Below are 20,339 nucleotides of genomic sequence, written 5' to 3'. Positions count from 1 at the left end.
GGTTGTAAACAAGTCAATGTTGGGTAGGAAAAGTATGGATACCTCTGCTGCAGAGTGGAGAGTTGATATCGGGAATTAATTCCTCTTTAAACAGAATTACAAGGCTGTACTCTGTAATGTCAATTCACAATTCACAATTCACAGTTCCCTGTCTTTTTCCTTTTTAATTTTTCTCAACATGATTACGTCGTTTCCTTGGCTTTTCTGATCGTTCCTTGGACCTCTCTCTGGTCGTTGCGTCTCTCGTTGCAGGGGCTTTGAAGCGTCCCCTCTTTCTTTAGGGAGTCCAGTCCATGGATTCCACACTAAGAGGCCGCCGCTAGAACTAATCGAGCCGATGCTCCCCTGTCAGCAGCTTTAGAACCCCTGTTTACGCCCCCGGCCTCGAGCGATGCCGCCACTGCCCACTGTACAGTTTAGGTGCGTGATGTTGGTACTGTCGTGATGTTACTGTCCACCAAGGAAAAAGGCGATGAACTCATCAACAAGAGAGGCCCAACCTCCAACATTGGTCGAGGTCCAGGTCCGGGTCCAAGTTTAAGTCTACCTAGGTCTAGGGTCCATTCGAGTCCCTTGTTTTCTTCTCTCTAAATATCCTTCTTCCTCTTCAATTGTTTCTCTTTGTGTTCCTGCTTTCCCGTCGTTCAATGTCGGATGCTGCGTCGGAATACAAACTCTCCCTCCATTCCGTGTCCACCTCTTTATTTTGTCTTTGTCTCTGACGGAACGAACCATCGCCCCCCAGTCTAGAACCGATCTGCGAGACAAGTCAGACAGAAAAAGACAAGCAGGGCAGGCAATTCAACTTTTCAACAATTTATTCGTATACATAAACGAGTCCCTTTCCTTGCCGCCTTTGTAAGCGAATCGATAACCTGAGTAATATCGCCAACTCTTGCATACTCCTCCTCTTCCTTCGTATATTCCCTACGCCGGCCATCTCTCGGGTTCTTCCTCGTATAAGCGTTCCCGTCATATCGTCCGGATACGTTCTTGTTCCAACCTCAACAACAAGCAACTGTTCCTGTCTCAGCCAAGGTTTCAGTCACCTGGCCGTCTTCAGTTAAGAGAAAAACAAGACAAATACGTACAGCAAAGACAACAAGAAACAAAACTGATCCTTCAAATCAATCGATCAAAGCAAGGGCTGGATTGAAATTAAGCTTCGCCTCTCTCTGCAGTGCCATTGCGCCGCCTTTTGCTTCTCCCTTTCTAGGAAGTGCTTCGCCTTTGCCTAGCTTTCTTCGCCTTAGAACTGCTCAAATACCCATTGTACCTCCATTTACAAACCTCGTCCCCTCTTTCCTGCTCTCTTTGCTTGAAAGTTGTACCCTTGCAGCAGTCGGCAATCACCTAAAACAGGGTCCCTGTTCTTACTGACCTGCTTGTTATTTCCTTTTTTTGCACTCTTGTTCATTTTGGGCGCCTGCCTACTCTTACGCTGTTTTATCCCTCTTCCTCCAATCATGTTTACTCAGCCAGTTGTTTCAACGCCCACAGGGCCTTCGCAGTCTTCGTCTACTTCGACTTCGAGACCCAGTCGTCTTCGAGGTCTCAGTTATTTGCGCAACTATACACAAAATCATATCCTCTCCCGCGACAGCCACCACAACTCTTCATCAGGCTCTGGACCTGGCACCGGAACAGCAAGCGCACGCAGCACGTCCCCCAATCGACACGGCTCTAGCCTCACGCGATCTCTCAGCCATTCGCCTACCACGAGTGGACCATCCACCACTGGAGCCCAGAACCAAAACACCAACCACTTGACCCTCGTCAGAACAACACCCGATCCCGTGAGGATTTTGACATCAGCGGCCACCACAACTTCGATACCTGCGCTGCCGCCTACTTCTGTCCCTGCTTCTGCCACTGCCACTTCTCCTGTCGCCACCAACTCTCCTTGCGCATCCTCTACTGCGCCTGCTTCTGGCCCTTTGGCTTCTTCCGACGTCGACGACCCCGCCAATACTGCACCTGAACCCTCGACCGCAGCAGCAGATAATACCCAAACTGCTACCGCCGACATGAATCAAGATCAGCCTACCACGAGGTCGCGATCCGGCACCACTGGCGAAGGGGGCACGTCCACCCCTGAGACTACCCCGTCAATTCGATTCTCAGCCTACTACGATCCGCGATCTACACGCCCGTCCCTGACCTTTCCTCCCATTTCCAGGACCTTGCCTACGGGATCCGAGAAGATTCGCGTTGGTCGCTATTCGGAGCGCGACAGCCACTCCATGTCCAACATGCCCGGTAATCAGCCGTCAGCCGCCCCCGTCGGTTTCAAGAGCAAGGTCGTCAGTCGCCGACATTGCGAGTTCTGGTACGAGGATGGAAAATGGTACATCAAAGACGTCAAGAGTTCTTCCGGCACGTTTTTGAATCATATCCGTTTGAGCCCACCTTCACAGGAAAGTAAAGCTTTTCCAGTTAACGATGGCGATATCGTGCAACTCGGAATTGACTTTAAGGGGGGTGAGGAGATGATCTTTCGATGCGTCAAGATGCGCCTCGAGTTAAACCGTGGTTGGCAAAACAAGCTTAACACTTTTAAGTAAGTCTACAAGCTACCTTTCTAAACAAGTTTCGAATGCTGACACATTTACTAGCATGGCTGCACATAAGAGGCTGCAGACGATGGCTTCTAGTGGAGCAGCGGCTGGAACTAACTCTCAAGACTGTTCCATCTGCCTGAGCTCTATTGCCGTAAGCTCACCAAGTACAAACCGTCTTTATTCATTTTGCTGACAGTCACTCATAGCCCTGCCAATCTTTATTCGTGGCACCCTGCTCGCACACATGGCATTTCAAGTGTGTGAGGTCGCTACTCAACTCTCCCCAGTACCCTATTTTCATCTGCCCCAACTGTCGTGCTGGCGCCGACTTGGAAGCTGATGTTGACGAACTGGCTGAAGAATGGCAACAAATGAAGAACGAAGCCGAGGCAGAAGCCTCAACACCAGCACAAGTCGATACCGAGCCAGAAACAGAGCTAGAGCCGGAACCAGAACCAGAACCAGAACCAGCAGCCCCCGTAGCTGGTTCTGGAACATCGACACCCGAGCGATCGAACACTGTCGATAACGAACATATGGACGTCACCGTCAGCATCACGCCGGAAACGCCCCAAAGAAACGAAGTCAACCATGCCATCTCCGAGCCATTGCCTATCAGAACGGTCTCGGGTGCCCGAAGATCGAACCAGCTCGGTGATAGTCGAACGCCATCTCCCCCAGGCGGCAATGAAGGGCCAATTACCCCACGAAATAATGTTGGGCCTTGGGTTTTTGACGGCAGTGCCGGCAGTACAGTGAGCGCCACAGAAGGCGAAATGACCAGCATAGACGCCGCAGCACAACCGGACACAAACGAGAACAATACAGCAGTTCGTCAATAAAAAAGCGCATCGATCGAAAATCCCCCTACATAGGCGACGCTCGGTCGGTGCCTGGTCATAAGACGACGCTCGGAGGAATATGTTTAGACGTATATGGCGTTTTGTTCGGTTGCCCTGGCTCTCATAGCAGCAAGGCGTTGATGGCTTTTTTTTTTTACATATATAAATTACTACCTGTATAGAAGGCAGGGTGGATCTCGACTACACATCTTGTGCACAGCGTTGTCATGGTATTTTGATTGAGCGAGATTTGAAAGAGAATTAGATACAGGGTAGTGTATGAAGCATGGATCTTATGCGACATAGGATACAACTGGCCAAGACAAGGGCATATGAGTAGGAGTTAATGGAAAGACTTGCCTATCATGAATCACAGCATTGAAACTGACGTGAGCCTCATTCGGACACAAGACTTGCTGCAATTGGTTTCAGGTATTCATGTCATGATCAATATGTAGTCATGATGCGAAGTGGAAAGAAATGTAAATATGGACGGTTGCTTTACTTTAACTCTATTTTTATCATGCTTGCTTACATTTCTACCACAACAATACTTTCAAGCACTGTTTAAGACGGTACTTACGGGTATCAGAGCCTCTCTATATTATGATCGGCTTCATAATACCAGTATTGTTTTGACTCTGCCGTCTTTGTTTGAATTGTCTTGCACATTAAAGAAATTATGTCATCATAGTCCGCTGCTCACGGCACCGAGATGATCCGGCCTATCGCCGAGTGCGGGCGGACAGGCCGGTGTGCGTACTAAATTTCGACAGTCTTTAGTCAGTCGCAAACTTATTTGCCAGCGACGATACTTTCAAGCATTTGTTTGTATTTGTTAGAAATTGGGCAATTTTTCATTTCTTTTCAGAAGCAGGCGCATCTTCACAATGCTTCGCCAATTCAGTGCTGGCCTGCCAAAGGCTCGGGCCTCGTGCTCGAAAGTCTTGGGCCAGGCCTCCAAGTTCTCGATGGCGCGGAGATCTATGGCTACCGTCAAGGTGAAGGGCATTGAAAAGGTATGTGTGGCAATACTTTTGTATTGACTTACATGGAATTGTTTTGCTAATTGAGAATAGGATCCTACAGAGCTTGACAAGGTCACGACACTTCCCAATGGTCTCCGAGTTGCGTCAGAAGCCCTGCCCGGGTCATTCGCTGGTGTGGGCGTCTATATCGAAGGCGGTTCACGATTCGAAAACGACTCTCTTCGCGGTGTATCCCATATTATGGACCGACTCGCTTTCAAGTCCACATCGAAGCGCTCCGCAGACGATATGCTCGAGCAGGTCGAAGCTTTGGGTGGAAATATCCAGTGTGCTTCATCGCGAGAGAGCATGATGTACCAAGCGGCTACCTTCAACAACGCAGTCCCCCAAACCATTGAGCTCCTTGCCGAGACGATCCGCGACCCCCAGATTACCGACTTGGAAGTTGCCGAGCAGATCGAGACAGCACGATATGAGATTCGCGAGATTTGGAGCAAGCCGGAACTTATCTTGCCTGAGCTGGTACATACTGCTGCGTTCAAGGATAACACTCTCGGAAACCCGCTATTGTGCCCAGAAGACAGGTTGGGTTCTATCGACAAAAACACCGTCATGGCGTACCGCGACCTCTTCTACCGACCTGAGAGAATGGTTGTGGCATATGCTGGTATTGAGCACAGCGAGGCTGTCAGACTGACAGAGAAGTTCTTTGGCGATATGAAGAAGGGCGCACGACAGATCACAGAGGCAACTGGTTCCGAGACCAGCGAGAGTGAACTCTCAGATAGCGAAGCCAGCGCATCGTCAGCCTCTTCATCACCACAGCAATCCTCCGGACTCCTTTCACGATTTTTCAAGAACACGCCTTCCGCTCCTCAGAACCTCAACAACCTCCCCTCTCAAGCCGATATTATCCGCCCCTCCAAATACACAGGCGGCTTCTCCTGGCTCCCCGCTCAACCACCTAACCTGAGCGGTCTCCCTACCTTCACACATATCCACCTCGCCTTTGAAGGTCTCCCTGTCTCTTCAGACGATATCTACGCCCTTGCCACACTCCAGACTCTCCTTGGTGGTGGCGGTTCTTTCTCTGCCGGTGGACCCGGCAAGGGCATGTACTCTCGCCTGTACACCAATGTCCTGAACCAGCACGGCTGGGTCGAGTCATGCATGGCCTTCAACCACTCCTACACTGACTCCGGCCTCTTCGGTATCTCAGCAAGCTGCTTGCCTGGACGAACAGCTGCTATGCTCGATGTTATGTGCCAGGAGCTCCGCGCACTTACCCTGACAACAGGCTTCTCACGCTTGCAAGAGACTGAGGTTGCACGCGCAAAGAACCAATTGCGATCCAGCCTCCTTATGAACCTCGAGAGCCGCATGGTTGAGCTCGAAGATCTCGGCCGTTCAATTCAGGTCCACGGCCGCAAGATTCCCGTCAAGGATATGTGCCGTCGTATTGAGAACCTGACAGTAGCTGATCTCCGCCGTGTGGCCACTATGATTGTTGGCGGCCAAGTGAAAAACCCTGGTGGCGGTAGCGGTGCTCCTACCGTGGTGCTACAGGAGGCCCAGGCATATGGTGTCAGCAGCCACACAATGAGCTGGGACCAGATCCAAGATCGTATTGACAGCTGGAAGCTTGGCAGCTTGTCATAGATTCGACGTGTTTGTACCAAGACATGAATTGTTCGTCACTTGCATGGCGTCCTCCATGAAGAGGAGGTGTATAATAGAGTGGGATCTTGTAAAGCATATACCGGACATTGGGATGTAGCATTATGAGGAGTAGAAAGACTATGATGATCGGGAAAATATGTATTATATGAGCCCACGCGATTTCTCCACTAGAGTCAAAATTAACGTATACTAGTATAAGGCAGACAAATGAAGAATGCTAAAGAAGAAAAGGCTACATTGATGTATATTATACTGTATGCAAAATCTCGCTATCACTGAACTCCAAACTTATATTGTGCCCATTCTGGGTATGAATTTGCGCCGTCTTTGTAATACGCCATATGTCCTGTTGCTCACCACCAAAATCCTGCAATTTCTAATGCCATAAAATCAATCATAAATTTGACTCTTCACAAATCAAAGTTTGGATCGTACCGCCTCGAGGCGGTACTTGACGTCCTTGAGAGCCTTGTTGGTAGGTTTCCAGTCATCGAACTGTTTGAGTAACTCATCTGCCTCGGCACTCAACTCAGTACGGACAAAGTCCTCTTCCAACAACCCACGCATGATCCAAGGTAAGACGTATGGGTTCTGAGACGTCAATGATCCTCCGCGTGGCGAGATAGTACACGGTGCTGGCGATGGACCAGCAGGTGCTGTTTCGAGAGCATGCGCGATGGCAAGATCATATACCGCGTCATCGTAGTAGAGGCGGGAATGACCAGCACCCGAATAAAGGGAGCCAGCGAGAGGGACGGATAGCTCGCGAATCAAACCATGGTCTGAAACACCAAGGTTGCGAAGCTTGAGAGCGAAGCCAACCAGGTGAGCAATGAAGTCAGGGGCATGAACACGTCCATCAATGAAGACAGCCCGGTAGATGTAAGGATGGTTTGCAGGTGAGTAGACGGCAGACTGTAGATGTTAGCTAGCTGATACAAAAGTTGAGAAATGGTCAGGACTTGCCTCCATTGGTACGAGCTGATCGTCAATGCTACCGATGAATGTAACACGAGCCCCATAGTCTACCACACGCTTCAGGGCGTGCTCAAAATGCTTTGAGTTGTCACTCTCTGCATTTCCAAAGTCCCATAATTCAGCAGCCGAACCCATGAGCAGACTGGACTTGTAGTCAGGGAAAGGCCCCAGTGCGACTCCAGCCATAGCACAAACACCGACTTTGGCATTAGTAATGATGCCGAGATCAATGAGTTTCTCAAGCAACATGATGCTCACGGGAACTCCTTGCGAGTGACAGGCAATCAGAACAAAATCAGCGTTGCGAATATGGTCAATCCAGTTAAGCATGAGCTTCCACAGGTTATCCACACGGTCCTGGATTTTTCCTTCTCCCTCGAGTGCGACCTTTTCGATCTTGCAATCACCACATCCATGGGCCTCCGCCCATCTCCGAATACCCTCAGCTCCAAGAGCGGCAAAACGCAGAGATGTGCCTGTTGGTTGCCCAATCATAGGGCGAAGGTATGTTGCTGGAAAGAGTCCATGAACACCGATGGCAATGGCCTTTTTGATATTTGGAGGCTTGTCCGCTCGGAAGACATGGTTGGGAGGTGTTTGCTGCGTGCGAAGCAGGAATTGTGTCAGCTGCTTCACAATGGATGGGTTGTCCTTCATACGGTATGTGCTGGAGAAGGACGGTAGTAGGAGGTTGCCAGAGGCTTTAGCTGACGTTTCTGACTCGGCGATGGATTGGTCAGAAGGAGCAATCTTGGCTGAAGCTCTATCCGTATCTTGAGTAGGGGTTGCTGTCCTGGTTGGGGTTGATGTTCCAGATACTGGGGGTGATGATGTGTGATCTAAATCCATTGACTGAGGCCTAACACGCTTGTTCTTTGTCATCCATCTGGACTTGACTGACGCCGGCTTATCCTTCGCTTTTGAGTCTTCTATTTTGCTGTACTTGGTTGGCGATACGTCAAATTCTGCCATGGGTTGAGGGCGAGCCTCTGAGCCTTCACCCATCACCGCTACTTCTCCAGATTCAGGCAAAGGTTGGGATTCCTTCGTTTTTGGAGATTCCTTGGACCAAAAGGCCCACGTCGAACCGCTCTTGGGAGGTGGCTCATTTTGACGGGAAGGCGGCTCAGCGTCTTTCATTACAACGTCTTCTGGGGGCGGTTCAGTCTCTATTTGTGGTTGTTGGATGTTTGGCTTATCCTCTGGAGCTTTGGCTGGCTCGGAAGAAGGATACCAATATCGAAACCAAGATGTAGGTCGTGGGTCTTGCTCGTTTTTTGGAGAGGTCATCTGCTCTGAAGGCTCTACTTGAGCGGGTGGAGTGATGGGCCGAGGAGTGTCGGCTTCTTTCGTAGCCTCAATCTCGATCATTGGCTGGGTACTTGTGTCAACTGTTGGAGTTGCCTGGGTCTCCGTGAAAGGCGTTCTGGACCACCACCCTAACCATCCTGATGAAGTTGGCGGTTGCTGGTCGTCGTTCTGGGATGCAGATGCTGCGGGTCGCATGTCAGCCTGAGATTTAGACTGGGCATCACTGGTCTCAGATTCTTGCGTTTCGTGCGTTGTTGTTTCTGCGGTCCCTGCGTCCTTTGATGTCTCTTGACTTTCCGTAATCTGGGCTGGCTCTCTGGACAATTCAACATCCGGCTTGATCTGACTTGCCGATTCTTTCTGAGCAACTTCTTCTGTCATGGTAACATCGGATTTGTTTTGTTTAATATTCGGCATCGTCTTAATCGTACCGGTCGTACTCAGAATACTGGCATCATCGCTGTCGTTTCTTTTCGCCTCGTATCGACTTAGATCGGGGGATTTCTTGGATTTAACTGTTCCTCCAAGTATGTTTTCTTTCGCGACTGAGGTGGATGCCGAGGCTTTCGGAGCTCGTGGCCAGGAGCCGTACCAACTCCTTGGTCTTTGTACCTGCATGTCTTGTTAGATCTCAAGAGGGTTAGATAAAGGCCGAGAACTCCTACGTCTTTGCTAATTCTGCGCTCCGTGGAGCAAGAATCACTCATGGTCTGCTTTCTTGATGGCACCTTTTGGCTGTTGCCTTGCTCTGATTCTGTCGCGGGTGACGCCTTTGGTGCTTGTGATTGTGACGTAGGGGTCTGTATTGTTGAGGTGCTGACCAGGGTGTTCGCGTCGTCTTTGGTCATTTCGGCCGGGCTCAACCGTGCCTTTTTTCTAGGAAACATGTTAAGTTGTGTCACTTCACAATTCCATCAAGATGAAAAGATTAGTCAGACGCTTTCATGCTTGTTGTAGTTGCTTTATTTAATGAACTAAGTAGGTAGGTAGGTAAACTCATAGTGCTTGTCATGTGTTGATCCAACGTGCTTTAGAGCCTAGACTTTCCAAAGTTACTTCTGAGGGCCCCGCCGTAGTCCGGACTGCTACTGCTACTGCGTGCGTCGGAGTGGAGCCTGCCTTATTAGTCGGTCTAGACATGCCAAGACAGAGCTCCATAGTTTTTTTCGTCTTATCGATAAGCAAAAGGTAAAGAAAAATTTCGACCCAGCTCTAACTTAGACGAACAGCGCAAGACAGTAGTTGGTGATGCGCCAACGTCTTGCACAATGAGCAACCTCAAGCGAAAAGACGCCCCTGGCGGCAATCCCCCCGCCAAATCAGCAAAGAACACAAAAGAAGCCCGACCTACAACAACAGAGAAAGTCGGCAAGGATGCGAAGCTCGCTCCCAAGAAGAGTGCCGAGGCGCCTGAGAAGGCTCCCGTCGTCTCAATCTTGAAGGAGGACGAGCCAATGTTCCCTCGAGGTGGCGCCAGCATTCTTACTCCTCTCGAGCAGAAGAAGATCAATATCGAAGCCAAGGCTGATGCCATGCGCGACGAGGAATTCAACACTGTCACCAAAGATCAAAAGAAGAAGAAGAGAAAGACTGCCTTGAAGGGTGGCGACAAGAAGGTGGACAAGAAGACCGGAGATGAGGAACAAGCAATTCGAGTTGAGAGTCTCAGCTTCAAGGTAAGGCAATTAAATAATCTCAATTCTGCGTCGGTCGCTGACTCTGGTTTAGAACTTGGTCAAGGGCTCTCTCGTTCTTGCACAGGTCACACGAATCAACAATCTCAATGTCGAAGTCGCATTACCAAACAACCTTACTGGTCACATCTCAATTGTCGCCGTCTCTCAACAACTGACCGAGCGTCTCGAGAACGAGACTGCCGACAAGGATGATGAGGAGGAGGAGGAAGCTGAAGATGACGAGGGTATCGATCTCAAGTCCATCTTCGCCGTCGGCCAGTACCTCAGAGCCTACGTGGTCTCCACCGTCGAGGAGTCCACCACCGGAAAGGGCAAGCGCCGCATAGAACTCTCTCTGCGACCGAGTGAGGCCAACACTGGGTTGGAGAAGGACGACGTTGTTCCCAACGCTACAGTCATGGCCTCAGTTGCCAGTGTCCAAGATCGTGGTTTTGTGATGGATACCGGCATCGAGAACCTCGGCGCTTTCTTGTCTCGAAGTGAGGTCGACAAGACCATTGACGAGAAGAGATTGCAGCCCGGCGCTGTCTTTTTGTGCCAGGTTATCAGCAAGGGCGCCAACGGAAAGATTGCGCAGCTCTCGCTCCAGCAGAAGAAAATCGGCAACCCCAAGAACCTACCAACTGATGCGACAACCATCAAGACTTTCCTTCCTGGTACCATGACCGACGTTCTCGTCTCCAATACCGACCGACGAGGACTTGCTGGAAAGATCATGGGTCACCTCGATGTGACTGCCGACATTATCCACTCTGGTGTTGGCCCAGCTGGTGTGAGCCTAGACACAGCTTACAAGATTGGTTCAAGAGCCAAAGCCCGTGTTATCTGCAATTTTCCAGGTGCCAGGGAACCCAAGCTTGGAATTTCTCTCCTCCCCCATATTACCACCCTTGAGAAGAAGCGATCTACCAAGTCAACCGACTCCAAGAAGAACCCCACACAAGTGCTCCCTATCTCATCTCTGGTTGAGACCTGCACAGTTCGCCACGTTGAAGCTGATATTGGCCTGTTTGTTGATATCGGCATTCCTGGTCTTAGTGGATTCGTTCACATTTCTCGAGTCAAGGATGGCAAGGTGGAGGCGCTCTACGAGTCTAGCGGCCCTTACAAGGCTGGCTCAGAGCACAAGGGTCGCGTCGTCGGTTACAACGAAATCGACGGCCTGTTCCAAATATCTTTCGAGAAGTCCGTTCTTGAGCAGGAATATCTTAGACTTGAGGATGTTCCCCTCGGCGCGGTTGTGACATGTGAGATCGAAAAGGTTGTCGTCGACGAGAGGGGTGTCAGCGGCCTGATCGTCAAGGTGGCAGAAGGTATCAGTGGTTTTGTCCCCGAGCAACATCTTTCTGATGTCCGACTACAACACCCAGAGAAGAAGTTCCGACAAGGTATGAAGGTTAAGGCTCGAGTCCTATCTACCAACTTGGACAAGAAGCAGATGCGCCTCACCTTGAAGAAGACCATTGTCAACTCCGAGGCGCCTGTTGTCAAGTCTTACGACGAAGTCACCGTTGGTATGCAGATTCCTGGTACCATCATCAAGGTCCTATCATCTGGCGCCATTATTCAGTTCTTCGGCACTGTTCAAGGATTCCTGCCCATCTCTGAGATGAGCGAGGCTTACATCAAGGATCCCAAGGAGCATTTCCGAATTGGCCAGGTTGTCAGCATCCACGTCCTTGATGTCCAGCCCGAGGATAAGAGACTCGTCGTTTCCTGCAAGGACCCTTCTGCTTTTGGACTGGAAAAGCAGAATGCTCTCAAGAAGCTCCAGCTTAGTGATGTTGTCTCCGCCAAGGTTACGCAGAAGACTGAGGACCAAGTCTTTGTCGAGCTCGCCGATTCTCAGCTCAAGGCCACCATTTCTGTTGGTCATCTGACTGACAAGTCAAACTCCAAGAACCAATATGCTTTCAAGCGTATTGCTGTTGGACAGACCCTTTCCGATCTGGTGATCATTGAGAAGGATGACAACCGACGTGTTATCGTCCTAAGCCACAAGCCTAGCCTCCTCGACGCTTCAAAGAACAGGACTCTCCTTACCAGCTTCGAGAAGGCCAAGGAAGGCAAGATCGTGGCCGGCTTCGTCAGAAACATCACCGTCACTGCTGTGTTTGTACAGTTTGCCGGAAACCTAACCGCTCTTCTCCCCAAGGCTCGACTCCCTGCTGATGTTCAGGACCAACCTGACTTTGGCATGCACAAGCACCAGTCTATTGAGGTTAAGATTGTTTCCGTCATTCCAGACCACCAGCGCATTGTGGTGGCTCCAGCTGACTATGATGAATCTGCTGAGCTGGCCAAGAAGGGTAAGACCAACGACAAGCCTGCCGCAACGGATGACATTGAGTTCGGAACAATCACCAACGCAAAGATCACCTCTGTCAAGGATACCCAGCTCAATGTTCAACTCGCCAACAGCAAGGTTCAGGGTCGCATTGACGTCTCCCAAGTCTTCGATAAGTGGGAAGATATTCTCGATCCCAAGGATCCTCTCGACAAGTACAACAAGAAGCAGAACATCTCTGTCCGTGTGATGGGAGTCCATAGCGCCAAGGATCACAAATTCTTGCCGTTCTCCCACCGTTCGCTTCACTCTGTGCTTGAGCTCACTGCCAAGCCCAGCGATATCAAGGCCAAGACACTCAAGCCCCTCTCTTTGGAAGACGTCAAGGTTGGCGACACTCATGTCGCTTTCGTCAACAACTCTAGCCCCCAGCACCTCTGGGTCAACCTTTCCCCTTCCGTCCGTGGCAGGATCAACGCCATGGAGGCTTCGGACGATCTGTCACAGCTCAACGATCTCGAGGCGAACTTCCCCATTGGTTCAGCCCTGAAGGTTAGAGTCACTGCTGTGGATGTCCGCAACAATCGTCTCGACCTTTCAGCACGTTCGTCTAATTCGTCTGATGCTGTTACTTGGAGTGCCCTGAAGCAGAACATGGTCCTTCCCGGACGAGTCACCAAGGTTAACGAGCGCCAGGTTCTAGTTAAGCTTAGTGAGGCTGTATCAGGCCCTGTCCATCTCCCTGATATGACCGACGACTTTGACACCATTAACACCCTCAACCAGAGGAAGGGTGATATCGTGCGTGTCTCTGTCGTCGAGTTGGATTCAAGCAACAAGAGGCTTAGACTTTCAACCCGTCCTTCTCGTATCATGAGCTCCACCCTTCCAATCAAGGACAAGGAGATCAGCGATGTTTCTCAGCTCGATGCTGGCGATATTGTCCGAGGTTTCGTGAAGAATGTCTCTGACAAGGGACTCTTTGTCCTCCTTGGTGGACAGGTCACTGCTCTGGTCAAGATCTCCAACCTGTCAGACCGTTATATCAAGGAGTGGAAGGATCATTTCCAAGTTGACCAACTTGTCAAGGGTCGCGTCGTTGCCGTTGACAAGCTGACTCGCCACGTTGAGATGAGCTTGAAGTCTTCTGTGGTTGACGAGGACTACACTCCTCCCACCACTTACAATGACATTCAGGAGGGCCAGGTTGTCACGGGCAAGGTCCGCAAGGTCGAAGAGTTTGGTGCTTTCATCTTGATCGATGGTTCAGACAACGTCAGTGGTCTTTGCCATCGCAGTCAAATGGCCGAGCAGGCTGTCAAGGATGCCACGAAGCTTTACAAGGAGGGCGATGCCGTTAAGGCTCGCGTTCTGTCTGTTGATGCCGAGAAGCGACGAGTCACATTTGGATTGAAACCTTCACTATTTGAGGACGTTGATTCTGATATGGATAACTCCGATGCCGGTGTTGGTCTTGGTGAGGAGGATAGCGACGACGACGACGATGTCGATATGGAAGACGCTAGCACTATTCTCAAGATTCTCGGTACAGACAATGCTGGAGACTCAGATGATGAAGATGACGAGGACGATGAGGAAGATGAGGACGAGGACGACTCAGATGTGGAAATGGAGGACCAGCCAGCCAAAAAGTCCAAGGGTCTCGGTGCAGGCAAGAAATCGGAGTGGTCTGCTGACCCCTTCGATGAGCCCGAGTCCGAGTCAGAAGAACAAGCAAAGGATGCTGAGAAACCTAAGAAGAAGAGGCGAACCAGGGACGAGGTCCAGATTGATCGAACTGCTGAGCTCGACACCAACGGCCCTCAAACGTCTAGCGACTACGAGCGATTACTTCTTGGACAACCTGACTCATCAGAGCTGTGGATCGCTTACCTTGCATTCCAGATGCAAGTTGCTGAGCTTTCCAAGGCACGAGAGGTTGCTGAGCGAGCCATCAAGACCATCAACATCCGCGAGGAGACTGAGAAGCTCAACGTTTGGGTCGCTTATCTCAACTTGGAGGTTGCTTACGGAACCAAGCAGACTGTGGAGGAGGTGTTCAAGCGGGCTTGCCAATACAACGACCAGCAGGAAATTCACGAGCGACTAGCCAGTGTCTACATTCAGTCCGAGAGGCTCAAGGTAAGCTGCTTCCGAAATATTGCGAAATTACAACCACTAACTTATGAACAGGATGCCGATGCCTTGTTTGAGACAATGGTCAAGAAGTTCGGCGCCAAGTCTCCTAATGTCTGGTTGAACTACGCTCACTTCTTGCACGCTACCCGAAACAAACCTGATGGAGCTCGTGCTCTACTACCGAGAGCTACCCAGCAACTGGGCAAATCCCACCACACAAACCTCATGACTCGCTTCGCTGCTCTGGAGTTCAGATCTCCTAACGGCGAGCCTGAGCGTGGCCGAACCATGTTTGCGGGTCTTCTAGAGGCCTTCCCCAAGAAGGGTGATATCTGGAGTCAGCGTCTCGATCTTGAGCTTGGCCTATCAGAACCCGACCCAGTTATTATCCGAGATGTCTTCAAGGCACGAACACGCGTCCAAGGCTTGAAGCCCTTACAGGCAGAGAAGTGGTTCAGACGTTGGACTGCTTGGGAGACTGACTCCAAGAAGAAGAGCGAGGCCATGGCAGCGGCTCAGAAGTGGGCTGCCGACTTTAAGGCGAAGAAGGAGGCTGCTGCTGCCGCTGCTGAGGAGGCGGATGAGATGGAGGAATAGAGATACCTTTCATCAAAGTTTCAATTTGGGATACCATAATACACAGGGCCTTCAAAAGTTACTAAGCATAGATCAATTTTAGCAAACAATGTTACAGACAATGCCTGTCTATTTTCTGTGAAACAAGTCCGAGATGAATGAATGGAATGTTACTTCGAAAAAAGGTAAATCATCAGCCAAGTTTTAACACGAGATGATATTCCTGATGAATCGGAATTCGGCAAACGAACGTTGGCGAATGACGATAGAAAGCTATAGGATGTCGATTGTATTGATTGGGGGCCCTGACAACAAAACTTGAATAGGTAGTCTTCTCAGGGATTCTATGTAAAAAGCGGCTCTGTGGTACTTGTCCAGCCACCAACAACTCGCCTTGAGAGAAAGTACCTGCACTAAACCAATCCATTCTCGGTCTAAAGTCTGGGCATTGGTGGGTTAATGCGTCATCCTGGGCTGAGCTGAATTGTGTACAATATAGCTGACTTGGCTGATTTGACAGATCAACTCATAGTTACCCAATTTAGTTATGGATGTTTCTCCTAAAGCGGAGACTCAGAACCTGCAAGACGTTGATCGCCTCGTATTGAGTGGTGTTTGCTAGCAACGTTGCTTCGATTTTAGTTATTTTGCATTGCCTCGATTCCCCAACGGTAAAGACTTACCAACTATAGTCCTACCGTATGCCAAAACCCCTATGACGTCTAGTGCTTAGTCGGAGAAAAAGTATGATTCTAATGCAGCCACAGAAAGGACTCGCACTCGATTAGCAGGTCTCAGTCTCACTAGTCGGCGCCCTTGCAGCTCTTTCAACTACGGGATATCCGGGGCATACACACACACACAAATTGTATGGCAAGTGATCGGCATTTGCAATTGAGGCGAGCTATGACGGGTGCCATGATCTGTAAATAGATCTTGACCGTTAGTTGGTCGACATGGATCGGGTTTGTGGGGAACCTTTCCGTTTATGCATTGCACTCAACCTGACATGGCAATGGAATGGAGTCAAGGGAACGACATGGATGTATCGTAGGATCCTGCCCGATATTAAAGATGAATTGGAATATATAAGGGGAACGTCCTCACCACATCTTCAACTAAATCATTCTCATCATCCATCAACTCCACAGTCTCAACGCTACAACACTCAAGAAACACTTACCTCTCTCATCAACAACTTTATAAACAACCGCCATCATGCGTTTCTCCGTCGCCGCCGCTTCCGCCGCTCTCCTCGCCCTCGCTGAGGCCCGCATCACCGGTATCCAGGTCCCCAAGGAGATCAAGGCTGGTGAGGCTTTCGAGGCCATCGTTGTTCGTGAGAACTACATCCAGAGCGTCTTCGACTCTTCCATCGTCTTCGGCTACTCTGCCAACCCTTACCCCGGCACCATCGGCCAGGTCCTCGACTCTACTCCTCTCGGAAAGGGTAAGTTCACTTACATTTTATCACAAAGATTTCAATTCACTAACACATGAAACAGCCGAGTCCAACAAGATTGACAACCTCAAGGTCAAGCTGACCATCCCCGAGTCCACCCAGAAGGGCAAGGGTGTCGTCTCTGCTGCTCTCCTCAGCGTCTACGGTGCTTCTGGAAGCCCTACTCTCAGCGAGTACAACGTCACTGTCACCATCGGTGACAAGACCAGCACCGAGTACGGTTCCAGCAGCTAAATTTCCGGCTGGTCTTAGACTTTGATTGCACAACTCACGAGCCTCATGTCATTAAACCTTGAACGTAGTGTTGGAAATGGAGCCCGAAAATGGAGATTCCATGGACACGGCCTCCCTGCAATCACCACCAGATTTGCATATTTCGAGTACATATCTAGTTAGCCTGTTACAACATAGACTTGATCTTTTATGAGCAATTGACAATAGCTTTTACACTAAAAATAATCTTTGCAATTACAACTGTCAATCTCTTTTACTTTGAAACTGACTCAATCATACCTATCCATTGTGAAATAATGCTTGTCAAAATATGAAAAAAATAATCTAATTTGGCTAGGGTATCACTCTATGTAAAACGACAAACTCGATTCAACCTCCCTAATGCTTGTGCTTGTGCTTATGCCCATATCTCTTGCTATGAACTGTCATATCACCATTGGCGCTGCCCCAGACGCTGTCACTTACTTTGGTCGGGATCTTTCGTCCACGAAGGCGTTGATCTATCAACCACATACCAACGACAAACTCTTGTCGTCCTAACACACCTTCACCTTGGCGGTCAACCAGATCCCAAACCTCAGCCAGTTCATCGACCGGTAGACGCGAGCGCTTCCAGATCTCGCGAACAACCGTGTTCAGAACGTGGTCTGAAGAATCTCCTTTCATGGCTTCGATAGGAGCGTTGGGCAGGTCGAGAAGAACCCCGCGATTTGAGGCCCATACTGCCTCGTATCGTTTCCGTTCGCGGGGCGTCACTTCTTCTCTCCACTTCTTGCGAGCGCCTTCATGGTGTGCATGTTTTCCCTTGTGAAGTTTCAGACCTTTCTTTTTGTGACGGTCTGTATCTTCTTCAAGGGGCTTGGGCGGTTGCCGTAACGTTTGCATCATTCGAGGTGACTTTTGCCGTCGTGGAACTGGCGGAGCCAGGCTACCCCCTGTATTGTGCGGTGTTAAACGAGCTGATGCAAGTGAACCAGCAACAATTGCGCTGGTGAGGGACTCGAGTGGAAGACTTGTGACTGATGAACTTTTAAGGTGGCTACGTCTAAAATCTCGAGTTGGCGATGGCGAGTTACTACCCGTAAAGTGCCGCCTCAGGTGATAAATCGGGGGGGATTCCCTTGTAGGCGACCTTGCAGGCGACTGTACAGAGGATGCAGAGACGAAAGTATCGTCTGAAGATACTGTAAGAGCTGATGTTGGACGTGCCTCTGTAGGAGTAGGCGGAGTGGGCCTAGGTCGAGATAGTCGAGCCTCTAGCTGGGGAGCGGGACGCTTTTGTGTGATGGCAAGTGGTTTGTCTTGTAAAGCACTCTTGGACTCTACTTTTGCTTTGCTTGCTCCTCTAGGCTGTGGCGGCGTTGGTGGCCGTTGCTTTGGTTCTACTCTGGGTTTGGGGCTGCGTTTTGGAGGATCTGGTGATGGCGGTGATAAGACTTGGGTTGCATGGCGAGTGATAATCTGAGGTGGTGTTTTTGGCCGCAGGACTGGCTTTGGAGGACGTGATGGCTTAGGTGACAGTACCTCTGGGGCTGGTCTGCTCGGCATCCGAGGTTCTGGTGTAAAAGGTCGAGGTTTTGGCTTAGGCTTGGGCTTCGGTTTCAAGTCCAAAGAGGATCCCTCCTCGGTGCGTGTGATTCGCTCTTCTGAGATATTCCTATCCAGTCCCCTTGGTTTTATGGGAGTTCTCTTTGGAGAGTCACGTTTCACAGGATCGCCTGTGCGACTTTGCTCAAACATGGAGATAAGTGACCCAGTAGGTGGAATAGACCCTGCGTCGACTATATCACCACTGCTTGATGAACCTCCAATGCTTGTTCTCCTCCGCGGCGTTCGCGCTTTGGGGCTCGGGCTAGCACTTCGACTGGCAGCCAGTGTGGCAGCGATGAAGCTGGCACTCTTAGGATCTGCCCTCCCTGCGGCTGCACTCGGATGAAGCTGGCCCGGACTGGCGCTCAGCTGCTTCAGCCTGGTAGATATGGAGCCTCCATTCTGACCGTTTTGTTCAGCATCGGTTGTGCTTCCGCCAGTGCTTTGCGCCCCGATGTTCTTAACGGGGCTTCGTGGACGACCAGCTGACGTTGCCGCAGTCAGCGCACCGTTATTTTTCTGCGGCGGCGGCGGCGGAGCTGGTTTTTTGTTCTTGTTGAAGGCGAGAGTTGCACCTCTTAGGGCTGCGGCGGCATCGGAAGCGCCCGTCGTATGGGCAGCGACGGGAGTCATAACCGTCAAGACGACATCGGATGTAGTTAAGGAATGCAATATGAGGTCATTCAGAAGAAGCGCAAACGAGGTGAGACGAGGTTGATGATGGTAGGAACTGTCTGCAGGTTTTGAATATTTAGAAATAGGGGTTGTCGAATGATGGAGACGATGAAGGAGATTGAAACTCGGAGGTTGGAGAAAAGATTATCGCAGAGGGTCGAGGTCAAGGTCGAGGTTTGAGCTGACAGGGTTGAGGTTTAACCAACCTCTCGAGCTTCTCGCGGCTGCTACGGAAGTCACAATTCCAGGTCTGATTCCAGGGACCGTTTTAGCGGGATGTTCCACCTTGTAGCACGCTGCTCTCGGGTCGTTGAGGGCGCTAGACCTGCTCTGGGCTTAGTGGACATTAAACGGTTCATGTCTTGAGATGAGAAACCCCTGACTAGGGATTTTTGCAGCGACTATCGACTGTGCATGTTACCAAGGAGACGGGACGTTTTTTTCAACTACGATTCGCGAGGCTTATGGATTCTCTGTAGTATTGGCTTAGGTACTACTCAGTCTTCCAACACAAGATATATGTTTATCTTCTGTTTGAGTTTGATAAACATCGTTCAAGTCTCATTTTGCTGACTTAAGCTTATGGACCAATCATCTTCAACTATTCAACCCAGGTCCTATAGTTGTCTCAATCATTAACTACCTACCTATCCGTGATAACTAATATATTTGCTTGGCGAACCCTAGTCTAACGTAATTACGTCTTTCTCTTATAAGCTAATAAATTAAAAGAGAGATTGATACTTGAAAGAACCATCTCAAAAACAAGCTATACCTACGGATACGATCAAGTCAGGCGGGTACTTCTTGACTTGAGAGGACACAATCTCACCTTCAGTTACAAAATAAGTGGCGCCCACAACCTCGCTATTGAAACGGAAAGCAGGAGATTACTGGCCGAAGCAAGCAATGAATGTGATTCTTGTAAATTCCAGTGGCATGTATACTGATTTACTTGTCTATACTCAAGTGTGGAAACCAGCAGCAGTGACACTGTTGTGAGATGATTCACTATCAACCAGAGCCATTCTGTGAGACTGGTTACTGGAGTAGTTATAGCCTATATTCCACGGGAAATTTCCTTTCGGGAAACATCGAATAGATCCCCACGTAATAACCTTGTTCTCAACTACAGTCTACAGCGCTGCATATATACCGAATATGGAAACAGCCGACCTTATTGACGTCGAGACCTGATCAATCCTTCAGCGTATATGAATTTACAACAAATCATGCCAGGCAATTTGCGGGTATTAATACTAAGCTAGTTCAAAACAAGAGATACCATCTGCACAAGTAAGCACTTAGAAGTCCTTCA

General features: G+C 49.9%; 6 protein-coding genes across 6 annotated transcripts; 4 read left to right on the top strand and 2 right to left on the bottom strand.

Moving 5' to 3' along the window:
* Positions 1–1,466: 1,466 nt before the first annotated feature.
* On the top strand, positions 1,467–3,403 carry FGSG_02564 (uncharacterized protein; the record flags this gene model as incomplete). Its single annotated transcript, XM_011320200.1, has 3 exons — positions 1,467–2,560; positions 2,616–2,712; positions 2,768–3,403. 3 exons carry the CDS (start codon positions 1,467–1,469, stop codon positions 3,401–3,403), a joined length of 1,827 nt encoding a protein of 608 aa, XP_011318502.1.
* An 890-nt stretch (positions 3,404–4,293) lies between these two features.
* On the top strand, positions 4,294–6,273 carry FGSG_02563 (peptidase alpha subunit; the record flags this gene model as incomplete). The annotated part of the gene is made up of 2 exons (XM_011320199.1): positions 4,294–4,422; positions 4,483–6,273. 2 exons carry the CDS (start codon positions 4,294–4,296, stop codon positions 6,049–6,051), a joined length of 1,698 nt encoding a protein of 565 aa, XP_011318501.1. The 3' UTR covers positions 6,052–6,273.
* A 17-nt stretch (positions 6,274–6,290) lies between these two features.
* FGSG_02562 (uncharacterized protein) lies at positions 6,291–9,209 on the bottom strand (the record flags this gene model as incomplete). The annotated part of the gene is made up of 3 exons (XM_011320198.1): positions 6,291–6,987; positions 7,039–8,876; positions 8,954–9,209. 3 exons carry the CDS (start codon positions 9,207–9,209, stop codon positions 6,490–6,492), a joined length of 2,592 nt encoding a protein of 863 aa, XP_011318500.1. The 3' UTR covers positions 6,291–6,489.
* Positions 9,210–9,629: 420 nt separating this feature from the next.
* Positions 9,630–15,081, top strand: FGSG_02561 (uncharacterized protein; the record flags this gene model as incomplete). The annotated part of the gene is made up of 3 exons (XM_011320197.1): positions 9,630–10,037; positions 10,090–14,487; positions 14,539–15,081. The coding sequence occupies 3 exons, from the start codon at positions 9,630–9,632 to the stop codon at positions 15,079–15,081; spliced, it is 5,349 nt and encodes a 1,782-aa protein (XP_011318499.1).
* A 1,113-nt stretch (positions 15,082–16,194) lies between these two features.
* On the top strand, positions 16,195–17,003 carry FGSG_02560 (uncharacterized protein). The gene is made up of 2 exons (XM_011320196.1): positions 16,195–16,510; positions 16,566–17,003. Exons 1-2 carry the CDS (start codon positions 16,279–16,281, stop codon positions 16,754–16,756), a joined length of 423 nt encoding a protein of 140 aa, XP_011318498.1. The 5' UTR covers positions 16,195–16,278; the 3' UTR covers positions 16,757–17,003.
* A 6-nt stretch (positions 17,004–17,009) lies between these two features.
* FGSG_02559 (uncharacterized protein) lies at positions 17,010–18,979 on the bottom strand (the record flags this gene model as incomplete). Its single annotated transcript, XM_011320195.1, has 3 exons — positions 17,010–17,035; positions 17,222–17,233; positions 17,302–18,979. 3 exons carry the CDS (start codon positions 18,977–18,979, stop codon positions 17,010–17,012), a joined length of 1,716 nt encoding a protein of 571 aa, XP_011318497.1.
* Between the last annotated feature and the right edge of the window lie 1,360 nt (positions 18,980–20,339).

The sequence above is a fragment of the Fusarium graminearum genome, chromosome 1 (genome assembly GCF_000240135.3).
Source record: "Fusarium graminearum PH-1 chromosome 1, whole genome shotgun sequence".
NCBI lineage: Eukaryota > Fungi > Ascomycota > Sordariomycetes > Hypocreales > Nectriaceae > Fusarium > Fusarium graminearum.
This window is presented reverse-complemented; position numbering and strand designations above follow the sequence as displayed.

Bases quoted from the DNA above. Each gene is read 5' to 3' on its own strand.
- FGSG_02560 (XM_011320196.1), top strand. From the start codon at position 16,279: ATGCGTTTCTCCGTCGCCGCCGCTTCCGCCGCTCTCCTCGCCCTCGCT. The intron at 16,511-16,565 runs GTAAGTTCACTT...CACATGAAACAG, and splicing joins CTCTACTCCTCTCGGAAAGG to CCGAGTCCAACAAGATTGAC.